The sequence below is a fragment of the Lampetra planeri genome, chromosome 11 (genome assembly GCF_965212315.1).
Source record: "Lampetra planeri chromosome 11, kcLamPlan1.2.h2, whole genome shotgun sequence".
Lineage (NCBI taxonomy): Eukaryota > Metazoa > Chordata > Hyperoartia > Petromyzontiformes > Petromyzontidae > Lampetra > Lampetra planeri.
In genome coordinates this window covers 13,353,395-13,377,081 of record NC_136117.1, presented here as the reverse complement: position 1 = coordinate 13,377,081, position 23,687 = coordinate 13,353,395, and the positions used below count along the sequence as shown (strand labels likewise).

The 23,687-nt window shown below is 50.3% G+C and overlaps 2 protein-coding genes across 6 annotated transcripts; both read left to right on the top strand.

Moving 5' to 3' along the window:
- Positions 1-1,748: 1,748 nt before the first annotated feature.
- On the top strand, positions 1,749-9,973 carry LOC144721437 (suppressor of cytokine signaling 2-like). The gene is made up of 2 exons (XM_078599050.1): positions 1,749-1,890; positions 5,305-9,973. The coding sequence occupies exons 1-2, from the start codon at positions 1,749-1,751 to the stop codon at positions 5,964-5,966; spliced, it is 804 nt and encodes a 267-aa protein (XP_078455176.1). The 3' UTR covers positions 5,967-9,973.
- Positions 9,974-13,086: 3,113 nt separating this feature from the next.
- CRADD (CARD and death domain containing adaptor protein) lies at positions 13,087-21,085 on the top strand. Of its 5 annotated transcripts, none has more exons than XM_078598891.1 (4): positions 13,087-13,223; positions 13,677-13,772; positions 16,632-16,961; positions 20,058-21,085. In XM_078598891.1, exons 3-4 carry the CDS (start codon positions 16,646-16,648, stop codon positions 20,354-20,356), a joined length of 615 nt encoding a protein of 204 aa, XP_078455017.1. In that variant the 5' UTR covers positions 13,087-13,223; positions 13,677-13,772; positions 16,632-16,645; the 3' UTR covers positions 20,357-21,085. The 5 variants fall into 5 exon arrangements, 3 of the variants coding, with proteins under 3 accessions (XP_078455017.1, XP_078455016.1, XP_078455014.1); XM_078598890.1 differs by having other exon boundaries at positions 13,677-13,802; XM_078598888.1 differs by having other exon boundaries at positions 13,677-13,823.
- The last annotated feature ends 2,602 nt before the right edge of the window (positions 21,086-23,687 follow it).

Sequence of the window (23,687 nt, the reverse complement as noted above, 5' to 3'; positions counted from 1 at the left end):
GGAAGTGGGTTAAAATAGAGTTACAAGATTTGAGGATACAACAACAACAACAACAGAGTAAGTTAAATAAAAGCGTGTAAAAAAAAACACATGTATTCAACGTAACACGTAGGCAGGCTTTCGCGAACAATATTATTCATGATGAAGGTGTTAATTTTTTTTTGGGTCAGATCGCCTAAATATAAATGTGTCGTGAACCCACCACCACCCGACACGGTCAATTCGTGAGGTTGGTCACGTAAACAAAATGTGACAATTAGTTACTACTTCAGCACACCGGCGTGTTGGGAGAGTAAACCCATAATATTGTGAAAATACGACGATGAGCCATTGTATCAACCTCTCCCACTCCACATACAAAAAAAAGAAATCCCCGTGGAATTTTCCCACTGTGCACAGTGGGAATTCATGGCCTTTACCAACAAGTTAACATTTAATTATGAACGTACAGTTCTACTTTTACAATAGTATATCAATATTATTTATTGAACGTCATCTGACATTTTTTGTTCGTGATGGAAGTTAAACGCAGCCTCGCTGAGCGGAGTAGAGGGTTTGGGTACACAAAACCTAAATGTTAAACAAATTATTTGTGAATTCTGCACCAAACACAAACACATCGAGCTCAACTAAATGATGTTATTTTCCTTTCGAGATAAAACCCACTGAGTCATTCGCTCCTTTTCAGAGAAGGCGACCTGGCCACGCATGACAGCTCAACGCAGTGCCTGACAATCAGCACCTCTGGGAATGTATATCAGCAGCCAAATAATACTTTGTCGACAACGCCGTGGCCTTAAAAAGAGATATAATAGGCGACGTTTCAGGCAATGGCTCTTGTTCATGACACACACATTGGAGAGGCTAGAGTGGATAATTCGAGTTGGAGACTGCACTGCAGCGACCTTTTAAAGTCCACAGAAATGTATAATAGGCACGCCTTGAAGCCATTGTTGACATGGATCTGTTGGTCTTTGTGTGATTTGTAAATCCGCGTTCAAGATCGGAAGCCTGCGTGTAATTTCGCGGTTAAGCTCGGCCTCTCGCGTCCCTCCCCTCGGCTCGAGCGCCTCCACGCTGACGTGGGACGCACCGCTCAGCATCCCCAGAGGTCGCCACCGGTTCAATCTCACGGCGCGGCAGCAGTTAAAACAATGGGCAGGTTCCTTCCATATCTCTCGCTCCCCCACCCTCCTCCCCCCCGTTTAATCACCCAGCAGTCGACTGTACGTGGATACACCGCGGTTAGTAAGCAGATCTGGAAGTCGCGAGTGGTGGGGTAAATCGTGGGCACTCCCACCTCTTCCCAAAACATCAGGCCAGCACCACCAAATATTAGACCAAAGTGCCCTCTTAGAGGTGCTCTCCAGAGCTCCCTCTAGCAAGAGGGCCTTTTGCCAGCAGTGGCGCTTGCAGGCAAACTGCTTGTGACGTGCGTATGGCATTGCCCAAGACCCGCGATCGGCAATCTGCGACTCGGGAGTAGCATGCGGCTCTTCAAATGACTGCTTCGTGACGTCCTTTATGGAAGGCACCACCGACTCGTACCCACGTTGCTACGCGGCTCTTGAAAAATATTGAGTTTCCTACCGAATTCGAAAAAAAACAATCGCTCTTCTTGTTATTTCGGTTTGCTGACCCCTGGCAAAAACCATGCCCAATGCCTCATGCCCTTCTCTCTCTCTCTCTCCACCGGGCCCTGCTGCCCCAAACCCCACTGCCCCCTTCCCCCCACATGCCCCCCAGGCATGACTTGCGAGACAGAGACCGAGGCAGCCGCCCTGCCGGCCGCCGAGGGCGAGGCCGCCGCCACCACCACCACCACGGAGCCCGGCGGAAAGCACGCGGAGCGCATTCCCGTGGCTACCATGAGGCACCTGCAGATGTCCGGTGAGAGAGGAGGGGGGCGGTGGTGGTGGCTCCTCCAACCCCGTGGGCTGCCACTCGCTCGGACGGGAGACTGCGTCGTGGGGGAATTGCCACGTCGTGGATCGTCCGTCGGCTTTGGTTTTCGCGACGTGGGCAGGAGAAGGCGACATAGCCAGTGATGTAGGGAAGGCCCTTAATCCAGCAGTGGGATTGAGAAAAGGGCTCTTCGTCAGCAGTGGCAGCGGTCATGGTCAATCCACTGCTGGACGAACCCTCCTCCACCCAAACCGCAGACATCTCTCGCGATCTTTGCAATGTGACAAAGAGCTACTGAACAAACAAACGAAACATTCCGAGCGGGATTCTTCTCGAGACTGAGAAAATATATAAGTGACTATTATCTCTGTAATTTAAATTTTAATGCCTTTACAGCGATCCCGATAACTGCCCTTTGAGGTCCAATTAAGAACCGTCTTTTCATGCGCCCGCGGATGGCGATGCAGCCTGAGGACACGGGATTCAGCCGAGCGTGTCCAATTATCGCAGGGTCCGCTTTGCAACTCGGAATGAATCCTTCAGATCGATCGATTGATCCAAGTGCCACGGTTTTCTCCCGCGAGGACAGCTGGGGGACCCCCTTAACTCCCAGCCATTGTCGCTTCTCAATGATTTCCCCGCGAGAGAGAAAGAGTCTCGGTAAGACTCGCTTTCAAGTGGCTCCTGCTGGGATGGTCCAATTTTCCAGCAAGCTCCTGCCAATGTAAACTCTCCAGAAATATAAACTCTGCTGCTGAACAAGATGGCCGATGCTCTCCTGGTTAACACAGCTGACAAGTATTAATGGAAGTGATTTTCATTCTCGTCGTGGTTATTATTAAAGGTGAGATGATTAGTCGATCAAACCAGGAAATCAACTAAAGCATTGAAATCGACTGTTTTGTGGTTGATTACTTGGGACCATTTAAAGATGATAGCCACCCCGCCTCACATCCCACGTCCGAATGGAAGGAAACCCCCTTCAAGCCCCACGCCATCACCTCCCGTACAGCGGCACACGTGGGGAACAGAGGTAAGACTTTTTTTTTCTAATCCCAATTATTGTCGTGTTGTCCCATTATTATGATAATGTAAACCGAGAATCAGAAGATAACTTTAATGACTTTAAATAATTGGAGAGCCCAGCGCTACGATTACTCTCCGACTACTGGGATGTTTTGGTTCGTGTTATATTTAAGGAAAACGGAGCATCCGGAGACAATCCATCGTACCTACAAGAGGATGACATCCAAAGGGCCACACAGTTGGGTTCCTGAATCAACTTGTTGTTCTGCCATTTCCTAGCAACTCGCAATCCACGGAATGTGGAAATACTGTATTACAAATCTCTGCATGATCCACCAACCCTTGCGTCCAAAGCACTGGATCACTGGCGTACACCACCATGGTCTGGCCCATCTACGCAAGCTGATTAGCGATGAGAATAATCATCTGGTTTCTAGACATCGTACCCAAAGGGTTACAATATAGGCTGACATTCAAAAGCACGACCCCCCAGTGACAGAGTCTCGATAAAGGATAAATCAAGGACTTTGATAATTATAAGTCAAATTAATTTTTGGGAGTAATTCATTCTATCGTTTGAAACTATTATTGCATTGTCAATGTCAATCGCGTGACTTTATCACCTTTCCTATACTTTACCTTTCCTATGTTTTACACTCCTATCGTTTTTTTTGTTGCTGTAACTTTCTGACCGGCCCCCGACTGGACATTTATAAAAAAAAAAAAAAGAGCTTCATAGCTCATCGGATTTCTCCTCCACTATAAATAAAGATTTCTGATGCTTCTGTTATTTTCAAAGGTGCTCGTGAGAAAATAACGTTGGCTGGGACAAGGCAGGAGAGCATCACAATGGTTGTGTGCACAGCTCCGATTGTTACCCCACACTTTGCCCTCGCTCCGGTTTTCCTCCCGCATGTGAAACGTTCGTTCATGGAATTTGGCCAAAAAATCCCAGCGTGGTGGATCCCTGGGTAAAACAACAGCATCATCACTGTTATTATTATTTGGTAATATGGGTGTCGGGAGGGGAGTACTTTCATAACCGTGTCGTTTATGTCACCAGGTTAGAGAGCCTGTTGACATTCAGTGCCTCTTCACGGACTCAGTCTGGAGGGAGTTGAGATGTATTGTTCTGTCGCATCGTACGCAGCCAACCATACTAATCGGAGGTGGGGGAAGGACAACAAACTAAACACAAAAGCAGTTCTAAAGCAATGGGTTTTCAATCTAGATAATGATTTTAAAGTGCATAGCTCCAGTGGCTTCTTCATAATATCGGAAGGAAGAGCGTTCCAGACGGCCGCAGAAGCACATCTAAAAGCGGTGACCGTCGTCTTTGTTCGATGGTAAGCAGCCGAAAGACCGGAGTCACGAGATGCGTGGAGGTTACGCAATCACTGATTTTAGCAACGATTACAAATATACAGCGGGCGTCCGGGTCTGGATCGAACCCACGACCTCCTGTATAACAGTTAACATATCCTAGCCACCGCGATGTAAATGTTTCGGGCAATGTCCCTTCTGTAGAGTGCAGAGACGGGAGTGGAGTGGCTGACTTACAGTTGGGGATTACTTTAATACGTTACAGTGTTTTGTTGGGTTTATCATTTGCATACTGGGGAGGGTTTTGCTTGGCTAAGACACTGTCACATCTTAAGATTACCCTACTCCTACCCATGGTGACATCATACGCAATGATACGTTAATAAACATTCTCAATATTATTATGAGGACACTGTAGCTGGAATCGAACCATCGACTCGGCTCTTATTAAAAAAACACACACAACCTCCTCGATGTGCCAGATCTCGGAAGCCAAGCAGGCTGCTTTAGCCTACACAGTGCTGGAACGCACGACGGCCACGCATACGAACAAAAACAACACAGGTGAAATTTCGATTTAAAGCTTTCGTTACTGCAGGGATTCATCTTCTTGGTTCTTTCGGTAAAGTCACGTAGAAGGGAAATAATACAATAATAAAAATAAAACATAATAAAATAATCCTCACGTTTCGGCCACAACGCAAGCAGCCGTCACGTAGAAGGGAAATAATAAAATAATAAAAATAAAACATAATAAAATAATTCTCACGACGTTTCGGCCACAACGCAAGCAGCCGTCCTCAGGCTGCTTGCGTTGTAGCCGTAACGTGGTGAGAATTATTTTATTATGTTTTATTCTTATTATTTTATTATTTCCCTTCTACGTGACTTTACCGAAAGAACCAAGAAGAAGAAAAACACAGGTGCTATAGGCTGCGGAGCATCACCTGTGGCCAGTAGGGGAGGTGGGTGTGAGTCACAGCGGCTGCAATGAAACCCTCACAACAAAGGTTTTAATTTTTTTCCGTCCACCTCCCCCCTCTCCCCCAGGCTGGTACTGGGGCAGCCTGACGGCCACGCAGGCCCGGCAGCAGCTGATGTCGGCGGCCGAGGGCACGTTCCTGGTGCGAGACAGCGCGCACCCGGACTTCCTGCTCACGCTGTCCGTGCAGACGAGCCGCGGGCCCACGAACGTGCGCATCGAGCACCGCGGCGGCGCCTTCAGCCTCGACTCAGTGCGCTTCGTCAAGCCCCACCTCGTGCATTTCGACGACGTCGTCAAGCTCGTGCAGTTCTACGTCGGGTGCAAGCAGCAGCAGCAGCAGCAGCAACAGCAGCAGCAGCAGCAGCGTCACCTGCAGCAGCAGCAGCAGCAGGATTTGAGTGAGGAGAGGCAGCAGCAGCATCAGCAGAATCACCATGATCATGATCATCATCATCAGCAGCAGCAGCAGCAGCTCCAGCAGAATCACCATCAGCGCCAACAGAAGGAGGAAAATGGCTGGCACCTGTCGAGGTGTCTCTGGGAGGAGGGAGCGGAGGTGGAGGAGCCGCTGCCGCTCCGGCTGTGCAAGCCGTGCTACGTGGCGCCGCCGAGTCTTCAGCACCAGTGCAGGACAGCGATGCACAGGGCCAGGCAGCGGCTGCCCGGCTCCGTCAGGCTGCCCAAACGCATACGGAGCTACCTGGAGGAGTACCCCTTCCACTTGTGATGGGAGTGAGCCGAGAGCGCTTCGTGCCAAGCCAGGGCCGTCCATAAGCTGAGCTCCAGAAAAATATATCGTGACAAATTAAACCCTGGGCGCAGGAGCACACACACACTCCTCCTTCTTCTTCCGCGCGTGTGATGGGTCGGGTAGTCCATGGGCCAAGGTCGGAAGTCGGTATACCGCCTAATGTAGCACAACTTGAGTTGTAACAGTCGTTTACGTACTTGATAACTCCACGAATTTCAAGTGGTTATCGCGCAATTCGCTCCCACTGGTCACGTAAGGCAATTGGAACCGCTAAAGTTACGCCACCTTGGGTGGGTACCGACGAGTGAAACATTTGGCCCTTTGGGCTCATGGATTGGGGAGCAGGGCCGGTTTAAGACAGGGGCCTTAGGGCCTGCAGAGGCCAGTGGCCCTGAATTATGCGGGGACTTCCCCTCTGAAATATATAAGCCGCTTTATACCAGCTTAAATGCAAAATCAGCACCATGAAATCTCCTTCAGGTAACTTGGTCATTAAAACCGTAGCACCACTCGCAGCATTACGACCGTTTGGTGATGGGCCGTGATTAAAATAGCGTTGCGATAGTTTTAACTCTGATTTAACTTTACACATAATTCGCGTATCGTGTAAAAAAATGTTTCAGAACAGAAATAACCAAGGTGGATAGCAATTGAGTGTTTGACATCATATGTGGTGGTGAAACAGTCAAGGGTAGGAAACGAAACTATTTAAACTTGATTTTTTTATTTTACCAGGTAAGGCCCACTAAACTATGTCGCTCTTGTTTCAGAAGCGACCTGGCTCTCACAAATGATAGCTCGACGGAGTGGCTTATCACGTGGACATTTATAGCAGCCAAATATTCTAAACGTGTGATGTTGATTCTAAATGTGGAGAAAAATCCACGCCACCACGGGGAGAGAGAGACAGGTAAACTCCAAATATACAGCAGGCGTCAGGATCGAACCCACGACCTCCTGTATACCAGGCGAGGTAGGTAACATCTCGCCCCCGTGACGCCAAGGAATTAACTAAACAGTAAAACCTTGCCCAACGCGGCATTTGTTGAGGAACGCAACCCCTGCGTTCGGTGAGGTCTACCTGGACAAGAGCTCCCCCCCCCCGCCAAACCCCACCACCACCACCACCCCAACCCCTCCGCAAACTGAAACAGCCCTTGATCCCCTTGTAAATATTAATCCGGCCCAGGCAGGAGTATCCCTGTTACACGTGTTGTTGGCAGTGCCGGGTTAAGCTAGTGCGGGGCCTGTAGCACATGTTATAAAGGGGCCCGAAATAAAACAAACACGTAAATATTAAAACACACATTTGTTTACTTGCATAGTAAAGTAATTGTATTTTTTCGTTTGCTATACAGCCAGATAATACGACAAATCGCTAACCTTAAACACCCGGTCGTTCATAACAGTTGAAGGCGGTATAGTACTATAGTAATAGAGCAAGTGCAGAATCACTGAACCGGAATTGATGGCTTGAAAGCATTTAGCGCGGGGCCCTTGAAAGTGCGAGGCCCGTAGCTACTACATATGTAGCTACTTTTGCTACTAGGATAATCCGGTACTGGTTGTTGGCCTTTGTGCTGCAAGACACAAACACGCGCACACACTCACACTTGTACGCACGTATGTAAACTTGCACATATCCGCACGCTTAACATGTACAGGACGGAACTGCAAGCGATCACATTGCACGTGTGCACACGAGTACATATACTTTACACACGTGAACGCAAGTACTGTACATGTAGCTATACAAACGAGTATACACGAGTGGATTTGCTACATGCGTACACACAAGTACATGTAGTTAAACACGTGCACACAACTTTAAAAGCGCACGCACGTGCACACACGCAGATAACAACCGCGCTTGTACCAGGCTAGGTGCACTTTGAGGCCACGCGAAGTGTCGAACACTCGCTGGCAGGTCACGGAACAGACGCGGGTGCCATGGGTTGAATGAGATGACAAAGACACTCACACACACGCAGATATATAAAGTCTACATATAGACTTAATAACACACATGGCACACACGTTGACAACAGTGCACCTACATACCTGTACCGACACGTGCATGGCGCGTGTACACCAACGTATTCACACGGCTCGCGTTACACACAGCACACAATCCCGAACGTATTCACACGCGCAAGTCGAAAATGTTCTCTTCATCACCTCGAGGGTCTAATTTGGCCATACGATTGAAACGGAATAATAACAAGCGTACATGCCATCACTCAGTAACAATAAATGTTGTATTGATGATGATGATGATGGCGTTTAGCTAAACAGAACTGCTCATTACAATGACAGGGGTGGTGGTGCAGTGGTGAGCGCGCTGCTGCGATGAAGCCACAAAAGTGGATATTAATTCTAGATTTGAAGCTTTCGTGACTGCAAGGATTCATACTCTTAGTTCTTTCGGTAAAGTCACGTAGGTAAAAAATGCAATTAAAATTAATAAAAATAAAATAAAAATCACGACGTTTCGGAGGCAACACAAGTCTCCGTCATCAGGTGGGACCGTCACAGCCAGATTTGCTGCAGCACTTGATGCTTGTGTTGCCTCCGAAACGTCGTGATTTTTATTTTATTTTTTATTAATTTTAATTTCATTTTTACCTACGTGACTTTACCGAAAGAACTAAGAGCACAAAAGTGGAGATCGAATCCCGGCCACGTCTTAACATCAGTGTCCGAACCACCCCCCCCTCTCTACCCCTCCCTCCACCCACATTGTTGTACTGTACTTATGTGCCCCGTATGCTCTCAGCCTTCGCCAACCCACATTGATGACCAGCGCGGTGAAGTATGGCAAATAACAACAACGCTCCCGCGTGTGGAGAGAGACCTTCAATCAGCTGGTGGGAACAAGTGGAATGGCTGGAATGTATTTATTTGAATTACAATGTCACCCCTTACATGCTGTCCTGAAGGGCCACTGAGAATGAATGTGGTAAAAGTATGCGGGCGGCGGGGGGGAGACATCACAAAAGATCTGATTGCATTTGCCTGGGTGTTGAGCATGCCTGAGAAGGCCCCCTGTTACGAGCGCAGTGAAATTTCAGTGAAATACAAGAGATTGGCATATTCTCTGGATAAGATGCGCTTCCCTCAATCCCACCATCCCCTCCTCTCTCCCCAGACGTGTATTTTAAAGTCGAATTTTGGAGGAGTGTCTTATAATCCGGCAGCTGTGTATATGGTGTGTGCGAGAGAGAGAGAGACCTCTTTTCGGGTGCGTCTTAATTTCCGGAGCGTCTTAATATTCTGGAGAATATGGTCCATTCTCAGCCGGGCGATTTTATTTTATAAGGGAGCCAATGTCATGAGCTGGATATTTAAAACGAAAAAAAAAACGATGACACGTATCGGTTTTGAGGATGCAATGTGGTGTGTGTGTGTGTACTGTAGTTGTATCTTCCAGATGAAAACACACAAATATGCTGATATATATTCTTTAGATGACTGCAATATTTTTACAAACAGACAACAAAGTCACAATCTCCTCTCACTAGTTTTGTACGGAGTGCTGTGGATCGTTCCGCCTTGGGCGCGTGCGAGACTGCGTGCATTCGGAAATTCGGACAACGCGTTGACAATGAGGTCAAGGAACAACGTCGCGATTTAACCCCAACACGCCCTGACCGCAAACGCACTGCCGCATACGGCAGGACCATTTGTACCTTTCAAGATATTTCTCGGTGTATAATTTATATTTTGTGTGTGCACATGCGTACGTGCGTGGATGCGCGTGGTACAGTCCTATGGAGTGGTGTGGCATGCACATTTGTTTTGTGAATTATGGTTTCCCGTTTAAATATCTCCAACCCCCCCGCGCCCCCCGTATAATCTCTGTTGGGTTGTTTTCGTGACTGTCGCCTATTAAGTGTGGACTGTGGTACAAAGTGCACATCGGTATACGATGACAGAGCGAACTCTCCCTCTGTCCACGTGACGTTATTAAAAGCACGCCTTACTGATATCGAAGTCTGTGCGTGGATGTACACGTGTGTGTGTGTGCACATGACACGTTTGTCGTACGTGCGGGGCACGCGTGATGGGGAGCGGTGGCGCAGTGGTTAGGCGCGCTGCGCTGCGAACCCGGCGACCATTCCCGCTCACGATCAATTATAATAACCGCAGCGAATAAGAATGATAATCGTTCCTGAGCCTCCTCCCCTAGGTCGACTCAGCCTTAAATGTGTACATGGTACGGTGTGTAAAACATCAGCACTGGGGATACAAAGGGGGTCGGGCGTGGTGTTGGCCACCCACCCTCCCGTGTGCCTTCCCTGCGGTTGCGAACAGCACCTGACCCAACAGTCTGTCAAAGGCTATACGGGGGATTTTTGCCTTTGTGTCGATGAAGCGATGGTGTAGTGGTGATCACACCGAACTCGTGACCCGGCCGACGGAGTAAGATAGCGGCCAGCACCAACATCAGTGACGAGTTCTGTCTACACCGGTGATCGGTCTCCCCCTAGGTTGACTCAGCCTTAAATGAGTACCTGCTCCGGCGTGTACAGAGCGACACCGGGGAGATGAAGCGAACAGCACTCCCCCCCCCCCCCATAGTCTGTATGACTTGGTGTTAGTGTGTACGGCCATCCATACTAAAGAGGCAGTATTACATCTCACACCGTGACCCCGGGGCCCGAGGCGGTCACCCCCTATTCGCCATACCCTATGGACGGCCCTGATATTCACACCGTTAAATCACCGTTAATTCTTATATGAATTCTTATATAGATGAATTGACGGCACTTAAATAATGTTGGTTGATTGATTAACCGTCATTACTGCTAATATAATAAACATCATCATCGCCAGCAGGATAAAAAACAAACATCATCATGGTTATAGGTCACTATAACGCAACCATGATGATGTTTTTTTTTTCACCATGAGTACAACACCCGCAATGTTGGAACTCTCCTGCGAAATACCGTGTAAGATTCGCAAAAAGTTTTGACCACGCGTTGAACGCACACTGAAGTTCTGAGAACAATAAAGACATGCGGTTATGGGACGAACGATACAAATCTGGGTCAAGACGTTTTGACAACCAAGCGCTATGTTCAATCACGTGGATACGTGTAACTCTGAGTCAATGGTTCATGTCCCAGCCAACGGCTGACACACCACCATCATTAAGGGGAAATAAGCACTCCTATGCAATGCTTAAACCACGTTGGTGAGGCTGACATGAAGGCGCTGTTTCTCGGATTAAACAAACAAAAAAGCCCGCAGTAGTTTCACATTCCGTTGGCAGTGCCGCTGTGCAAATTCGCAAACGAGTACATTTGTTGAACATTTAAATACTCAACAAATTTGTACAAAATGACCTCCTCTTGCGAAGGGCGACAACGGGGGGGGGGGGGATGGGTCTGTCTTTTATTTTTTTAAATCTAAACGTGCGTTGTTCAGCGAAGCGGCGGCAGCAGCGTTAGTCGGGGGCGGTCGGTGGAGTCAGAACCGCGAACATCGACAAGGTACGGCGAATGGGCCGTGCGTGACCGCGGATCTTGAGACCGGACACGAGCAGAAGCCCGGTGGGTTGGGATCTGCGCCTTACTTTCCTGAGGATCTTACAAATTCGTCGAATGCGGTACAAAGTTGTACACGAGCAAAAACAATAGTGGTAGAGAGAGAAAGAGTTTGGCAAGCGCAGTGGAAACTGGTACGATTCTCAGAAATGTCGCCGCTGCGCTAATCTCGGAAAATAACGGCGGACGTGAGCGGGGTTGGGGGCAAACTTTTGATTCAGCTCCTAATCCCAATCAAAAGACTTGATACAATGTGCATTTGTCGATCGTCCGTGCAGATCGCAGGGCGCCGTACAGAAACAGTGGGCTCGCTCATTTTGACTGAGTAAAGGTTGACTGAGGAATCTTGATTTGAAGCTTTCGTGACTGCAGGAATCCACACTCTTTGGTTCTGTCGGTGAAGTTACGTAGGTAGAAAACTAATAATAGATCACGACGTTTCGATCGCCACACAAGCAACCATCTTCAGGTGGGAGGACTTTCTCAACAAGGGTTTGTGGTTAGCTGTGGAGGGGAGTAGAGTGAGATGAGAGGGGAGAGGCAGGAGAGTGCGTGGAGGGGAGTGGGATGAGAGGGAGAGGCAGGAGAGAGTGTAGAGGGGAGTGGAGTGAGATGAGAGGGGAGAGGCAGGAGAGTGCGTGGAGGGGAGTGGAGTGAGATGAGAGGGGAGAGGTAGGAGAGTGCGTGGAGGGGAGTAGAGTGAGATGAGAGGGGAGAGGTAGGAGAGTGCGTGGAGGGGAGTAGAGTGAGATGAGAGGGGAGAGGTAGGAGAGTGCGTGGAGGGGAGTAGAGTGAGATGAGAGGGGAGAGGTAGGAGAGTGTGTGGAGGGGAGTAGAGTGAGATGAGAGGGGAGAGGTAGGAGAATGCGTGGAGGGGAGTAGAGTGAGATGAGAGGGGAGAGGTAGGCGAGTGCGTGGAGGGGAGTAGAGTGAGATGAGAGGGGAGAGGTAGGAGAGTGCGTGGAGGGGAGTGGGATGAGAGGGAGAGGCAGGAGAGAGTGTAGAGGGGAGTGGAGTGAGATGAGAGGGGAGAGGCAGGAGAGTGCGTGGAGGGGAGTGGAGTGAGATGAGAGGGGAGAGGTAGGAGAGTGCGTGGAGGGGAGTAGAGTGAGATGAGAGGGAAGAGGTAGGAGAGTGCGTGGAGGGGAGTAGAGTGAGATGAGAGGGGAGAGGTAGGAGAGTGCGTGGAGGGGAGTAGAGTGAGATGAGAGGGAAGAGGTAGGAGAGTGCGTGGAGGGGAGTAGAGTGAGATGAGAGGGGAGAGGTAGGAGAGTGCGTGGAGGGGAGTAGAGTGAGATGAGAGGGAAGAGGTAGGAGAGTGCGTGGAGGGGAGTAGAGTGAGATAAGATGAAAGAGGCAGGAATTGAATCGGGCATAGCATACTTCTCTGATTATATTTACAAATAAACGTTTTAAACCGTAGAAAGCAATCGGAAATAACTTTTTTTTCAGCCTGAACGGAGCAGTGACTGGGTGCTCAGCATCACCAGCGAGTCCGTGACGCGGTGCGGGGGAGGATGCTGCCCCCCCCTGCGCCCCGCCCCCCCCGTGACGTCACGCCGAGCCCTTCGCTTGCGCGGAAGTGTCGTCTCGACCACCTTCTTGTTATCGTTCAGCTTTCGGTTCTTCTTTTAATCCGAGCGTTCACTGCTTAACCGATGGTTGCACGGCTATAAAAGAGGTGGGTAGTTTGCCTCCCCATCACCATCACCACCATCATCATCACCACCATCACCACTACCACCATCATCACCAACCATCATCATCAACCACCACCATCATCACCATCATCATCACCATCATCATCATCACCACCACCATCACCACTACCACCATCATCACCACCACCATCATCATCACCACTACCATCTTCACCACCATCATCACCACCATCATCACCATCACCACCACCATCATCATCACCATCACCACAACCATCATCATCACCATCACCTCCACCACCATCACCTCCACCACCACCATCATCATCATCACCACCACCATCACCACCTCCACCATCATCACCACCACCATCACCTCCATCACCACCACCATCATCATCACGGCCATCTCCATCCATTCACCAATCCACGACTCTGTTGTGCCCGTCCCGTGGTCGTTTCTACCCCTCCAGGTCGGCTCCGCCTTCACTGGCTGCCGGCTGCGGCGTGAGCCAAACACAAACATCGCCACGAGGGAGACGAAGGCCATCCCGTGACGGTCTCCGCAGGTCCTCCTCTCACGGCACTTGGAACCACAAGTCGGTGAAGGCTATACGGGGGTAGGGGGACCTTTGTCTTTGTAGTTCACCATTGTTCGCTGCTTGCCAGGGAGACGGGCTGCTGGATTCAGCCATCATCACCAACGCCACCAACTTCATATCACTTACGTCATCATCAAGATCACTAACATCATCAGCAGCAGCATCACTGCCATCGTCATCAGAAACATCACGATCACTACCATCATCATCAGGAACATCACTAACATCATCATCACTACCATCAACAGGAACATCATTACCAACATCATCACTACCATCATCATCACTACCATGATCAGGAACATCACTACCATCATCATCAAGAACATCACTACCATCATCAGGAACATCACTACCATCATCATCATCAAGAACATCACTACCATCATCAGGAACATCACTACCATCATCATCAAGAACATCACTACCATCAGGAACATCACTACCATCATCATCAAGAACATCACTACCATCATCACTACCATCATCAAGAACATCACTATCATCATCAAGAACATCACTACCACCATCATCACTATCACCATCACCACCATCATCACTATCACCATCATCACTACCACCACCATCATCATCGCTGTAACAACCTAAACAAAGCCATGGCCTAGTACAGTGCTGCTGGCTGTAAACACGTGCGCGCACTGTACCGCGAGTCTCTGCACTGCGGCCCCACACGCAAGACGAGCTCACCGTCGTGGTGAAGTATGGTCAAATCGCACCCACCCCCATGACCGACCCGGCTTAGGGGGAGGCCTTAATCCAGCAGTGGATAGAGAAAGTGACCCTTGTACCCACACCACAGCACGTCACGCAACGCGCGTAGACTGCACGACGCACAGAACACGACTTTAGTTTAACACGCAGCGAGATTTCACGACCAATATCCATAATTCGTGAGGTTTGTCACGTAAACACAACGTTACTATTTTTGGTTCTTTCGGTAAAGTCACGTAGAAGGGAAATAATAAAAATATAAAACAATAAAAATTATCACGACGTTTCGACTGCAACACAAGCAATCGTCATCAGGTGTGAAATCCACAGCTGTCATCAGATGTGAAATCCACAGCAGTGGAACATTACTACCATCATCATCAGGAACATCACTATCATCACTACCGTCATCATCAGCAACATCACTACCATCATCCTGGATTTCACAGCTGATGATGATTGCTTGTGTTGCAGTCGAAACGTCGTGAGAATTTTAATTGTTTTATATTTATATTATTTTATTATTTCCCTTCTACGCGACTTTACCGAAAGAACCAAGCATATGAATCCCTGCAGTCACGAAAGCTTTACATCAAAAACACAACGTTACTAGTACAGCAACATCTAGCGTCACAAACCGTACTAATTGGCTGTGTCGGGTGGTGGCGGGTTTAACGACACACACATTTGCTCGATCTAACCCCCCCCCAAATAAACAGCGCTGTCTTATGGAGAACACAAGTTGTTTACTATTTGTCTACAAGTTCATCGCACAATAATTGTAACGAGGTGGATCGATTAGTTAAGTCGATGAATCAGTCGATGTTGAAGTCGACGACAGAGCCTTTCAATTTGTGGGCTGTCACTCGGCCCTTTTAACAACGCGCTAAAGGTGGGAACCCCCCCCCCCCCCCACAAATCGATGGCCGTGGTGATGCAGCTTGTGATGTTGATGACGTCACCCTCCTCCACATCCTCTTACTTCCCGTCCAGCGGCACATGTGAGAATTAAGAGACGACACCTCTTTTGAGTTATCCAATTTGTCGAGCGATCGACAAACGGATAATTAATCGGTAGTCATCGATTACGTTCGTAATCGAAACTCGCCAAGGCTGGAGTAATCGGCTGTATTGGGTAGCTTGCCTACCTCAGAAGCAGGCAACCCGGGTTCAGATCCCTTGCAGTTCACTTCTGAAAGGACAAGCCATTGATTGTGGCCTTGCAACCCAAACTATATTCGAAAACTCCATCAACGGAGGCGAAGGAATGTCAAAAAAACCTCACCGACTCTCTCGTCTGAAGCCCGCTCGTCATGGCTGGCAGACCTTGACATTTGGCATTAAGCTTCACGGACATATTGGCGCTCGTGTGCAAGAATAGAATAATAATAAAATGGGCAAACTTTCAAAACTCGCTCTCCGAGCCTCAATAATTGAACAGCGTTGCAAATCACTGGTGGCTTGAGTTAGCCGCGGTTCCACGCTGAGCAGAGATGTCCCGTGCCAGGCGGTGCCAGTTTAAAATCACGACTGCAGCGGTGGATTTGGCGTTCCAGAATTACTTTTTCAGTGGTTTCAATTGTGTTGTTCTGCCATTCTTTAGTATCGCATGTTATATATTTATATTTTTTCGAGTTCAAAAATAAACGTTAATATCCAGGAGGCGACCCGCGACGCTTTCGCAGTCGGGGGGCCGATGATCGCGATTTGTTTTCCAATCGGCTAATTTCCAAGTGATTGTTTTTCTTTGGCAAAGTTTAGGACCGTGACTTTGGCACACAGTGGGCCTACTCTTCTTCTAATGATGTCACGGGATCTCGGAACGTTTAAAATACACTGGAGATGGCAGTGTACCTCATAGCTCAACTACCGCAACTTATTAACCAGGGTGCCCTGCGGGATTTGAACCGCAAACACATCTCTTGCAGCACGCGCTCCCGGCTCTGCTAGTCGCACAAAATAAAAACAACGTAGCACTCCCCAAACGAGATAAACGTCGCCCTTCATGGGAACAACAGGGAGGCCGTCCCCACCCCTCCCGCCCGCCTCTAAATTCGCCTCGTCACTCGAGGACTTCACCGTACCCACGCGCAGGCTCGCGGCCGCCCATGGACCAGCGGCACAAGCTGACGCTGCGGCGGCTGCGCACGCAGCTGGCAACGGATATGTGCGCCGAGTCGGCGAGCCAGTACCTGTACCAGGAGGGCATCATCTCGGCGCAGCAGCTGGAGGAGGTCCTGGCGGAGCGCGGCTCCCGGCGGCGTGCCTACCGCCTGCTGGACGAGCTGCCGCGGCGCGGGCCGCGCGCCTTCGCGGCGCTGTGCGAGACGCTGGGCAAAGAGTCCCCGTGGCTGCTGGAGCGCATCACGCGCGAGGAGAGCGCCGTCGGTCAGGAGGAGGCCGCGCGGGGCGACCCCCTCGACGGTGATTTCGCTCTGGCGCGGAAGAACGCGCGAGCCGGCGCAGGTTGCGGGCACTGGCGGCGGGGGACCTGTGTGCGGCCCCCGCGAGCTGATCTCACGGGACCCACAACTTCAAGTTTAAATTTTGTATTGTTATTATTGAACAAAAGCCTGGTACAAAGCACGAGTGATGGCGGGGGTAGAGGTATAGCAATCTGTTTTACCCATCCTGGCAATAAAACAGGTGTTGAGGTGTTAAGGTCCCATGTTGTAGCTGCTCACCCCGGGCTATAAATGCCCTGATGGTGGCGTTGTCTCTGTGCTGTTCGCCTTTTGGGGTTCTCTGGTCAAACTCTGTTTGAGACTAGGCTCAAAAGAAAGCTGTCTCTGTTGTGGACCAATCAGTTTCAAAGACAATGCATATATTATCAGAGCGTGTTTTTCTTTGCATGTTCACCACAAGTACTGTGTGTGGTTAATGCAGACAGCATTCCTTGAAAAAAGGATTCTGTTTGGCGTTTTAACATCTTAACACCTGTTTTATTGCTATGAAGGGTAAAACCTCATTGTTTATATTTTGATACTGCCAAGAAAGGTCCCATATTTGGGGGTAGAGGTAATCCACGGACGTCAGTCCCGAGGTAAGGGGACAGTCACGGGCGACTGCGATCCCCTACTCACGGAGGAGGCAACGACCGGGAACGTGGTGTATTTAGAGGAGGGGAAGGAGATGGGAGTGAGGAGGGGAGTGGGAACTCACAACTTAATTTTAAATAGCCTCACGGACTGTACCACCTCTTGCGAATTGAGTAAGTGTGTGTGTGATACATGGACCGGATAAGGGCCGGCCATTTCATAAGCCCACAGACCGAATGCAGCCCGCGGCATTACTATGAAGCGGCGCATTGACGATATCTGTTTGTCACCGCAAGCATGGTAGCCGCACTAATCGGGTACTGGAGGGGTATTTACTTGACCTCGCAGCAGAGTTTCTAGATTCAGCATTTTTGTTCCCCACGTTAATGTGCGGTTGCCCCCTAAAGTCATTTGAAAGTCCTCTACGGCGCTTGGCGAGGAACAGGTTCCCCACCTCTGCCCATACGTAGTCGCACACAAAGACAGAGGTGTCACGTACTCGCACGGACACCTAACGTTGCATGCAAGCGCGCGTGCACGCACGTACAACGTTGTGTGCTTACACAGACCGACTACACTCGGGGCTGTCGCCTCGTCTCACCTGGCACTCGATGAAATATTGCGTTTAGGAGGCTTTCACAAGTGCGCACGTGCACACACATATATAAAAAGACAATGATCCCCCATACATCCTTAACAGACTGTAGGGGCAACTGCCGTTAGCGAGCACCTATGAAGGCCGGAACGGCACACGAGGCGGTGGGTGGCCAACACCACGCCCGGCCGACTTTGTCTCCCTAGTGGCAATGTTTACACACCGCACCAGATCCTCGTTTGAGGCTGAGTCGACCTATGGGAGGCCCAGGACTAGTTCAGATAATCGTCACCTGGTGTTGGCCGTGAGCGAGAATCGATCTTGGGTCGCCGGGTTAGTAGCGCAGCGCGCTAACCGCTACACGACCGCACACACGCGTAGACCTACACACATACACGCCCTTGCACGTACGCATGCATACGAAGAACAACACCGAGACCATAGACGCGTACGAGTACCGAGGCTTTTGTTTTTTTATTTTCTAGTTAATGTTGTGTACAAGGGCATAGATGCATCTGCACACATTTTGTGTTCTTTTATGACGGCGGTGGCTCTTGTGAAAGCAGGCAGGTGGCACGGCATTGCTAATACCATGGCCAAGCCCTGAGTCAGCACCGCTGGAATCCTGGGATCAACTTTTTGCAGCCACCCATGATTAAACCGGGTGTTTTTTTTTTGTGTAGCGATTTTTAATGAGCTTAGCCCTGGTCACCAATGACCGCACAAAAAAAAAACCCCCAGCCAGCATCCCATTAAATTTTGGGTTTTCACTTCATTTGGCGTGCAGTGTTCCAGTTCTTGGAAATGAACATTTTATTTGGCTGGCCATACGATGAAACGACTATTTTGAGACGAATAACACGTGCGCTCCCAGCGTGGATAAAGAAGCCGATTGAAGTGATTTTTAAAGTACGACTGCGATGTCATCTTCGCTCCACGTGCTCGGAGCGTCAATTTGCTTCGTGGAGCCAAATGTGGGACACGCGATGCAACCCTCGGGATACTTGGGAGGGTTGCGCAACACAGCCGCCAAAAACGTGCGCAGCGGCGGCATTTTGTCGAATCTCGACCAAATCGATGACGGCGTGAAGCAGTCGATCCGATTGCCAATCCAGCTCACGCCGATTCACTCCAGTCACTCGCTCATCGGCGGTCAATTGCCCCCTCATCAAGCGGCCATCGCTGCTGCCATGGTGACCGTTCCCGGGAACTTCACTCGACGATTCCTTCACCCACGTGAAGGAGTCGGTCGACCAGACAGTGACTGTTTTTGCCTCCACCCGTACTGTATTCAACCACCACACTGCAGGTCACCACCACCACCACTCAACCACTCACTCACTCGGCCCTCACCACACTGCAGGTCACCACCACCCACTCACTAAGTCACCACTCACCCACTCACCTACTCACCACACTGCAGGTCACCACCACTCACTCAACCACTCACTCACTCAGCCCTCACCACACTGCAGGTCACCACCACCCACTCACTCACCTACTCAATACACTGCAGGTCACCACCACCCACTCACTAAGCCACCACTCACCCACTCACTCACCTACTCAATACACTGCAGGTCAAAATAACTTTTTGCTTCTTCACTCTTCCTGTTATACTTTAGGAATTCCCTCCCATCGCCTCTTCTCCGGAGCTATCTTACAATAACCATGCACAACTCAAGAAACACGTTATAAACACGTTATAACTCCCACATATTACAACTCGGATAGTGCTGCCGTTTGACGACTTTAAGCCTTTGCTCGGCGATCGTTCACGAAAAAAGTTTACCTACGAAAGCATTGTGCGTTGTGTAAGCATTTTTTAAAAATAATAATAAATTGTATCTCGCATTCAAATGTCACTCCCTCCCCTCCCCTCCCCAGGCGTGCTGGCGCGTTTCTCTCCCGAGTATTTGGACTCTCCTCCCGACGAGAAGGAGCTGAGCGACCTGGCCGCCTCGCTGGGGCCCGAGTGCGAGCACCTGGTGTCGGTGCTGGGCGTCTCGCAGGCCCGGGCCTACCGCTGCCGCGTGGCTCACCCTCACAGCGCGCACGCCCAGACGCTCGCCATGCTGCTCGCGTGGCGCCAGGGCGCCGGCAGCGCCGCCACGCGCCGGGCCCTGTGCGTCGCTCTGCAGCAAGCCGAGGTCGACCTGCACACCGTCTTCTCCCTGTCACCGTGACCCCACCCCCCCTGAAGCATTGTGACGCCCGTATAAGTTGGGACTCTCCGCTGATGACGAGACGTTAACTGCCTCGCCCGGTATACAGGAGGTCGTGGGTTCGACCCCGACCCTGACGCCTGCTGCTGTATATTTGGAGTTTTAATGTTTCTCTTCCCGTGGCCGCGTGGATTTTTCTCCGGGTCCTCCCGTTTTTCTATCGACATTTAGAATCGACGTGCGTTTTAGAGTATTTGGCTCCTGCTATACATTTCCACGTGATAAGCCACTTCGTTGAGCTATCATTTGTGGCCAGGTTGCTTCTGGAAAAAAGCTCTACAGCTCAGTGGGCCCTACCTGGTAAAATAAAATAGTGGTAGTCGAACCCTGGGATCAGTACTGTGTAGGATACAGTTTGACCCGGGGTACAAACATCTGATCTATGGGGTCAGAATTGGGCCCGGGCTTTAAATTACCACAGCGGGGCGGAAGTTCAAATATTTTATAGTGGTCTGGCCCCTGGGGTCAGAATTCTACGGGGCACGCTGTCACTTTCATACCGCGTTTGTAACGTCAGGTGAGATGGCGCAGCAGACCTTGACCAAGTGGGCAAGGCTTGCGATGCCACCCTGGCCGCCGATAAAGCATGAGGAGATGTACATTTTTTTTACGTTTGAAAATTATGTCGGGATGTTTTATAATTTTATAGGGGTCGTAGGGTTATGGCGCTTTATTAAAATGCCAACACACTGTTACTTTGAGCTTATAATGATGGTGGGATAAATGGATTAGGACTAATATTTACACTGCGTGCGAAGAATTGTGCGTGTAAGAATTGATAATTTAGGATGTATGCAAATGATGTGCAAGTGATGTGCCCTTGTTAAGTTTTTGCGAGCAGCGCAAACAGCCAAAAAAACAAACGATACAAATGGGATTGTATAATTGCAAAAAACTACTTATTCACGAATCGCAAATGCAGACAATTCACGATGTTGCCATGGTGGGTGAATCGTTGCGTGCCTACTATTTTCTGCAACAGGCATCTACTTTGTTATCACCACTGCCATGGGAACGTGGCATTTCCATCACCGGTTCAGGGACCGCCTACAAAAATAATCTCCGCCCGGCACTCATTTGATTACCGGCACGAAGCCTTTGACTCTGCGAAGCTCGAACCCATTTCTGCGAAAGCGTGGATGAATCCTCGCCTCGTCTCACGGAGCTTCGGGGCACGGAGCGCGGAGAAGCGTCCCCTGCGTTCGCCCGTTTAGCCGACGGCAACGCGCCAAGTCAAATGCGTTAGACGCCCGACTGAGCTGTGAGAACATCCCATTTCGCCCGTCAGCGTCGCCTCCTCTCTGCTCAACCCCGCTCCTCATTCCCCCCCCCCCCCTGCCTCACGCGCGGGGGATGAAATTATACGACTGCTGCCGCTTTTGCCGCTTCAGCCGATTAACGGGAGAATATTACCGCCGGCGTCTGCGGCAGCTCGGTCCTCTGGCTAGTGACTCACGCGCCCCCCCCCCCCGCCCCCCCCCCCCCCTTTCCTTGCGCTGCGATCGCAGCCGTCGTGACTACGCAAACGCCCCCCCCCCCTCCCCGCCAGCTGCAGATGCCTTTGCCTTTATCAGGCCCCGCTTGAGCCGGGGGCGATTTGTCTCGAGTCACGGCGGACCACACGCTCGAGCGGAAAATTAAGCGGAGCGCGTCCGAACTCCGTTAGATCCCCATCGCACGATCGACCCAAGCGTGCTCGTTATCAATTAACGCTACCGCTGTAGCTGTCATCGTTAACGGCCGTTCCCGTGACGATGGAACGATGCGTTTCAGGAACGGTCTGGCGACATCTCCCAACTCGGTTTGTAACGATCTGCACCCCTCCCCCATCCCCACAATGCCCCATCACACCGTGGCTGCAGGGGTCAGATAAACCAATTCCAAGCATTTCTCAATGAGGCTTGTAACGATTTGCCCCCTCATCCTACGCCCCCTCCGTGATGTGATGAAAGCTCCACACACACAAGGCACTTATCTCTTGGCCACACCTCCCACCCAATGCCCCCCCCCACCCCCCCACCGCTTACAATACCTGATAAGCACTGCTGATCACCCATCCAAATCTGAGTTGTGCTTAATCCTGCTTAGCTGTTGAGATGTGTAATATAGGATGATATGGTCGTAGATACTTCATTATTAAACTGCACTTTACCAAAGACGCAATCAAGTTCATCGAACGTGACCAAAATCATCGGTAACATTTCTAAGCGATACAAAATGCGGTTTGTCGGTCATTGCTTTCGGAAATGGGTTTGCCTACAGTGGTGAAGAATAACAATGTGGGGGCCTTGAAAACACTGGCAAACGGAGGCACGCTGTACATTGGACGATGGGTTTTCAGATTGAACATTTAAATGTTACGCCCAATTTAGGATTTTTATTCCAGTATGTTCGCATGTGCACTATGGGATGCATTTTCTCTTCTTGGGAGTCATTTAATAAAATGCCATATTAAGCCCCGAGTAAAATTTTTTTAAGATAAGCAAGACAAACATTTTCACTCAAAAATACTCATCACTTGGGCAAAAGCGACTTCACGCGATTACAATTCACTCGATGTTTTTAAAAAACAATTTCGTAAACAAAAACAATCGTCCGAGCGGCCGACAGCATCGCTCGCTGAGCTTTCGCGCGAAGCTCACCGCAGCTCCGCGATGCCTTTCCAGGTCGCGTCGCCGCGTGGTTGTCCGTGAACGGCGCCGCGACGTTCGGTCCGCGCGCCGGGGGGCATCCCCAGGATCGGACTGTGGGTACGAGCTCGTGACCCCCCCCCCCTCCTCCAGTATCATACAGAGCTTGTCGGTGCTACTGCCCGCCGTTTGATGTCGAAGCGACGCGCTCGCTAGCTCGCTCGCTGGCTGTGACGGGGGTTGTTTTCCGGCGAGGCAGAGCACGCAACCCTCGGCCACGCCGCTTGACGCCCGTCAGGGCGAGAATCGGCCACGGCCACCGCGGGTCCCCTTCCCCGCACCGCCATCCCCCGCGGCGGACGTCGCCATTTACGGGACGCTCACTCTCGAGACACGTTGTGCCCGCCGTCGAGAAAAGGAGCGAGTTTCAACAAACGATTTGCCCTTTTTTTCTATATCTCGGTCTCGGCGTTTACAACGGGCGCCATCCCTCATTCCCGCCCGTCCGACGGCCGCTGCAAGGAGCGGTGGCCAAGGCAAGCGGATAATAGTGGCGGAAATTACGAATCTTTTGTTGTCGCGAGCTATTTTTTTTTTTACAAAGGGATAAAATGTGGGTCGGTGCGCGGTTATAATCTAGCACGGTTTTCTGGCTTTGCCCA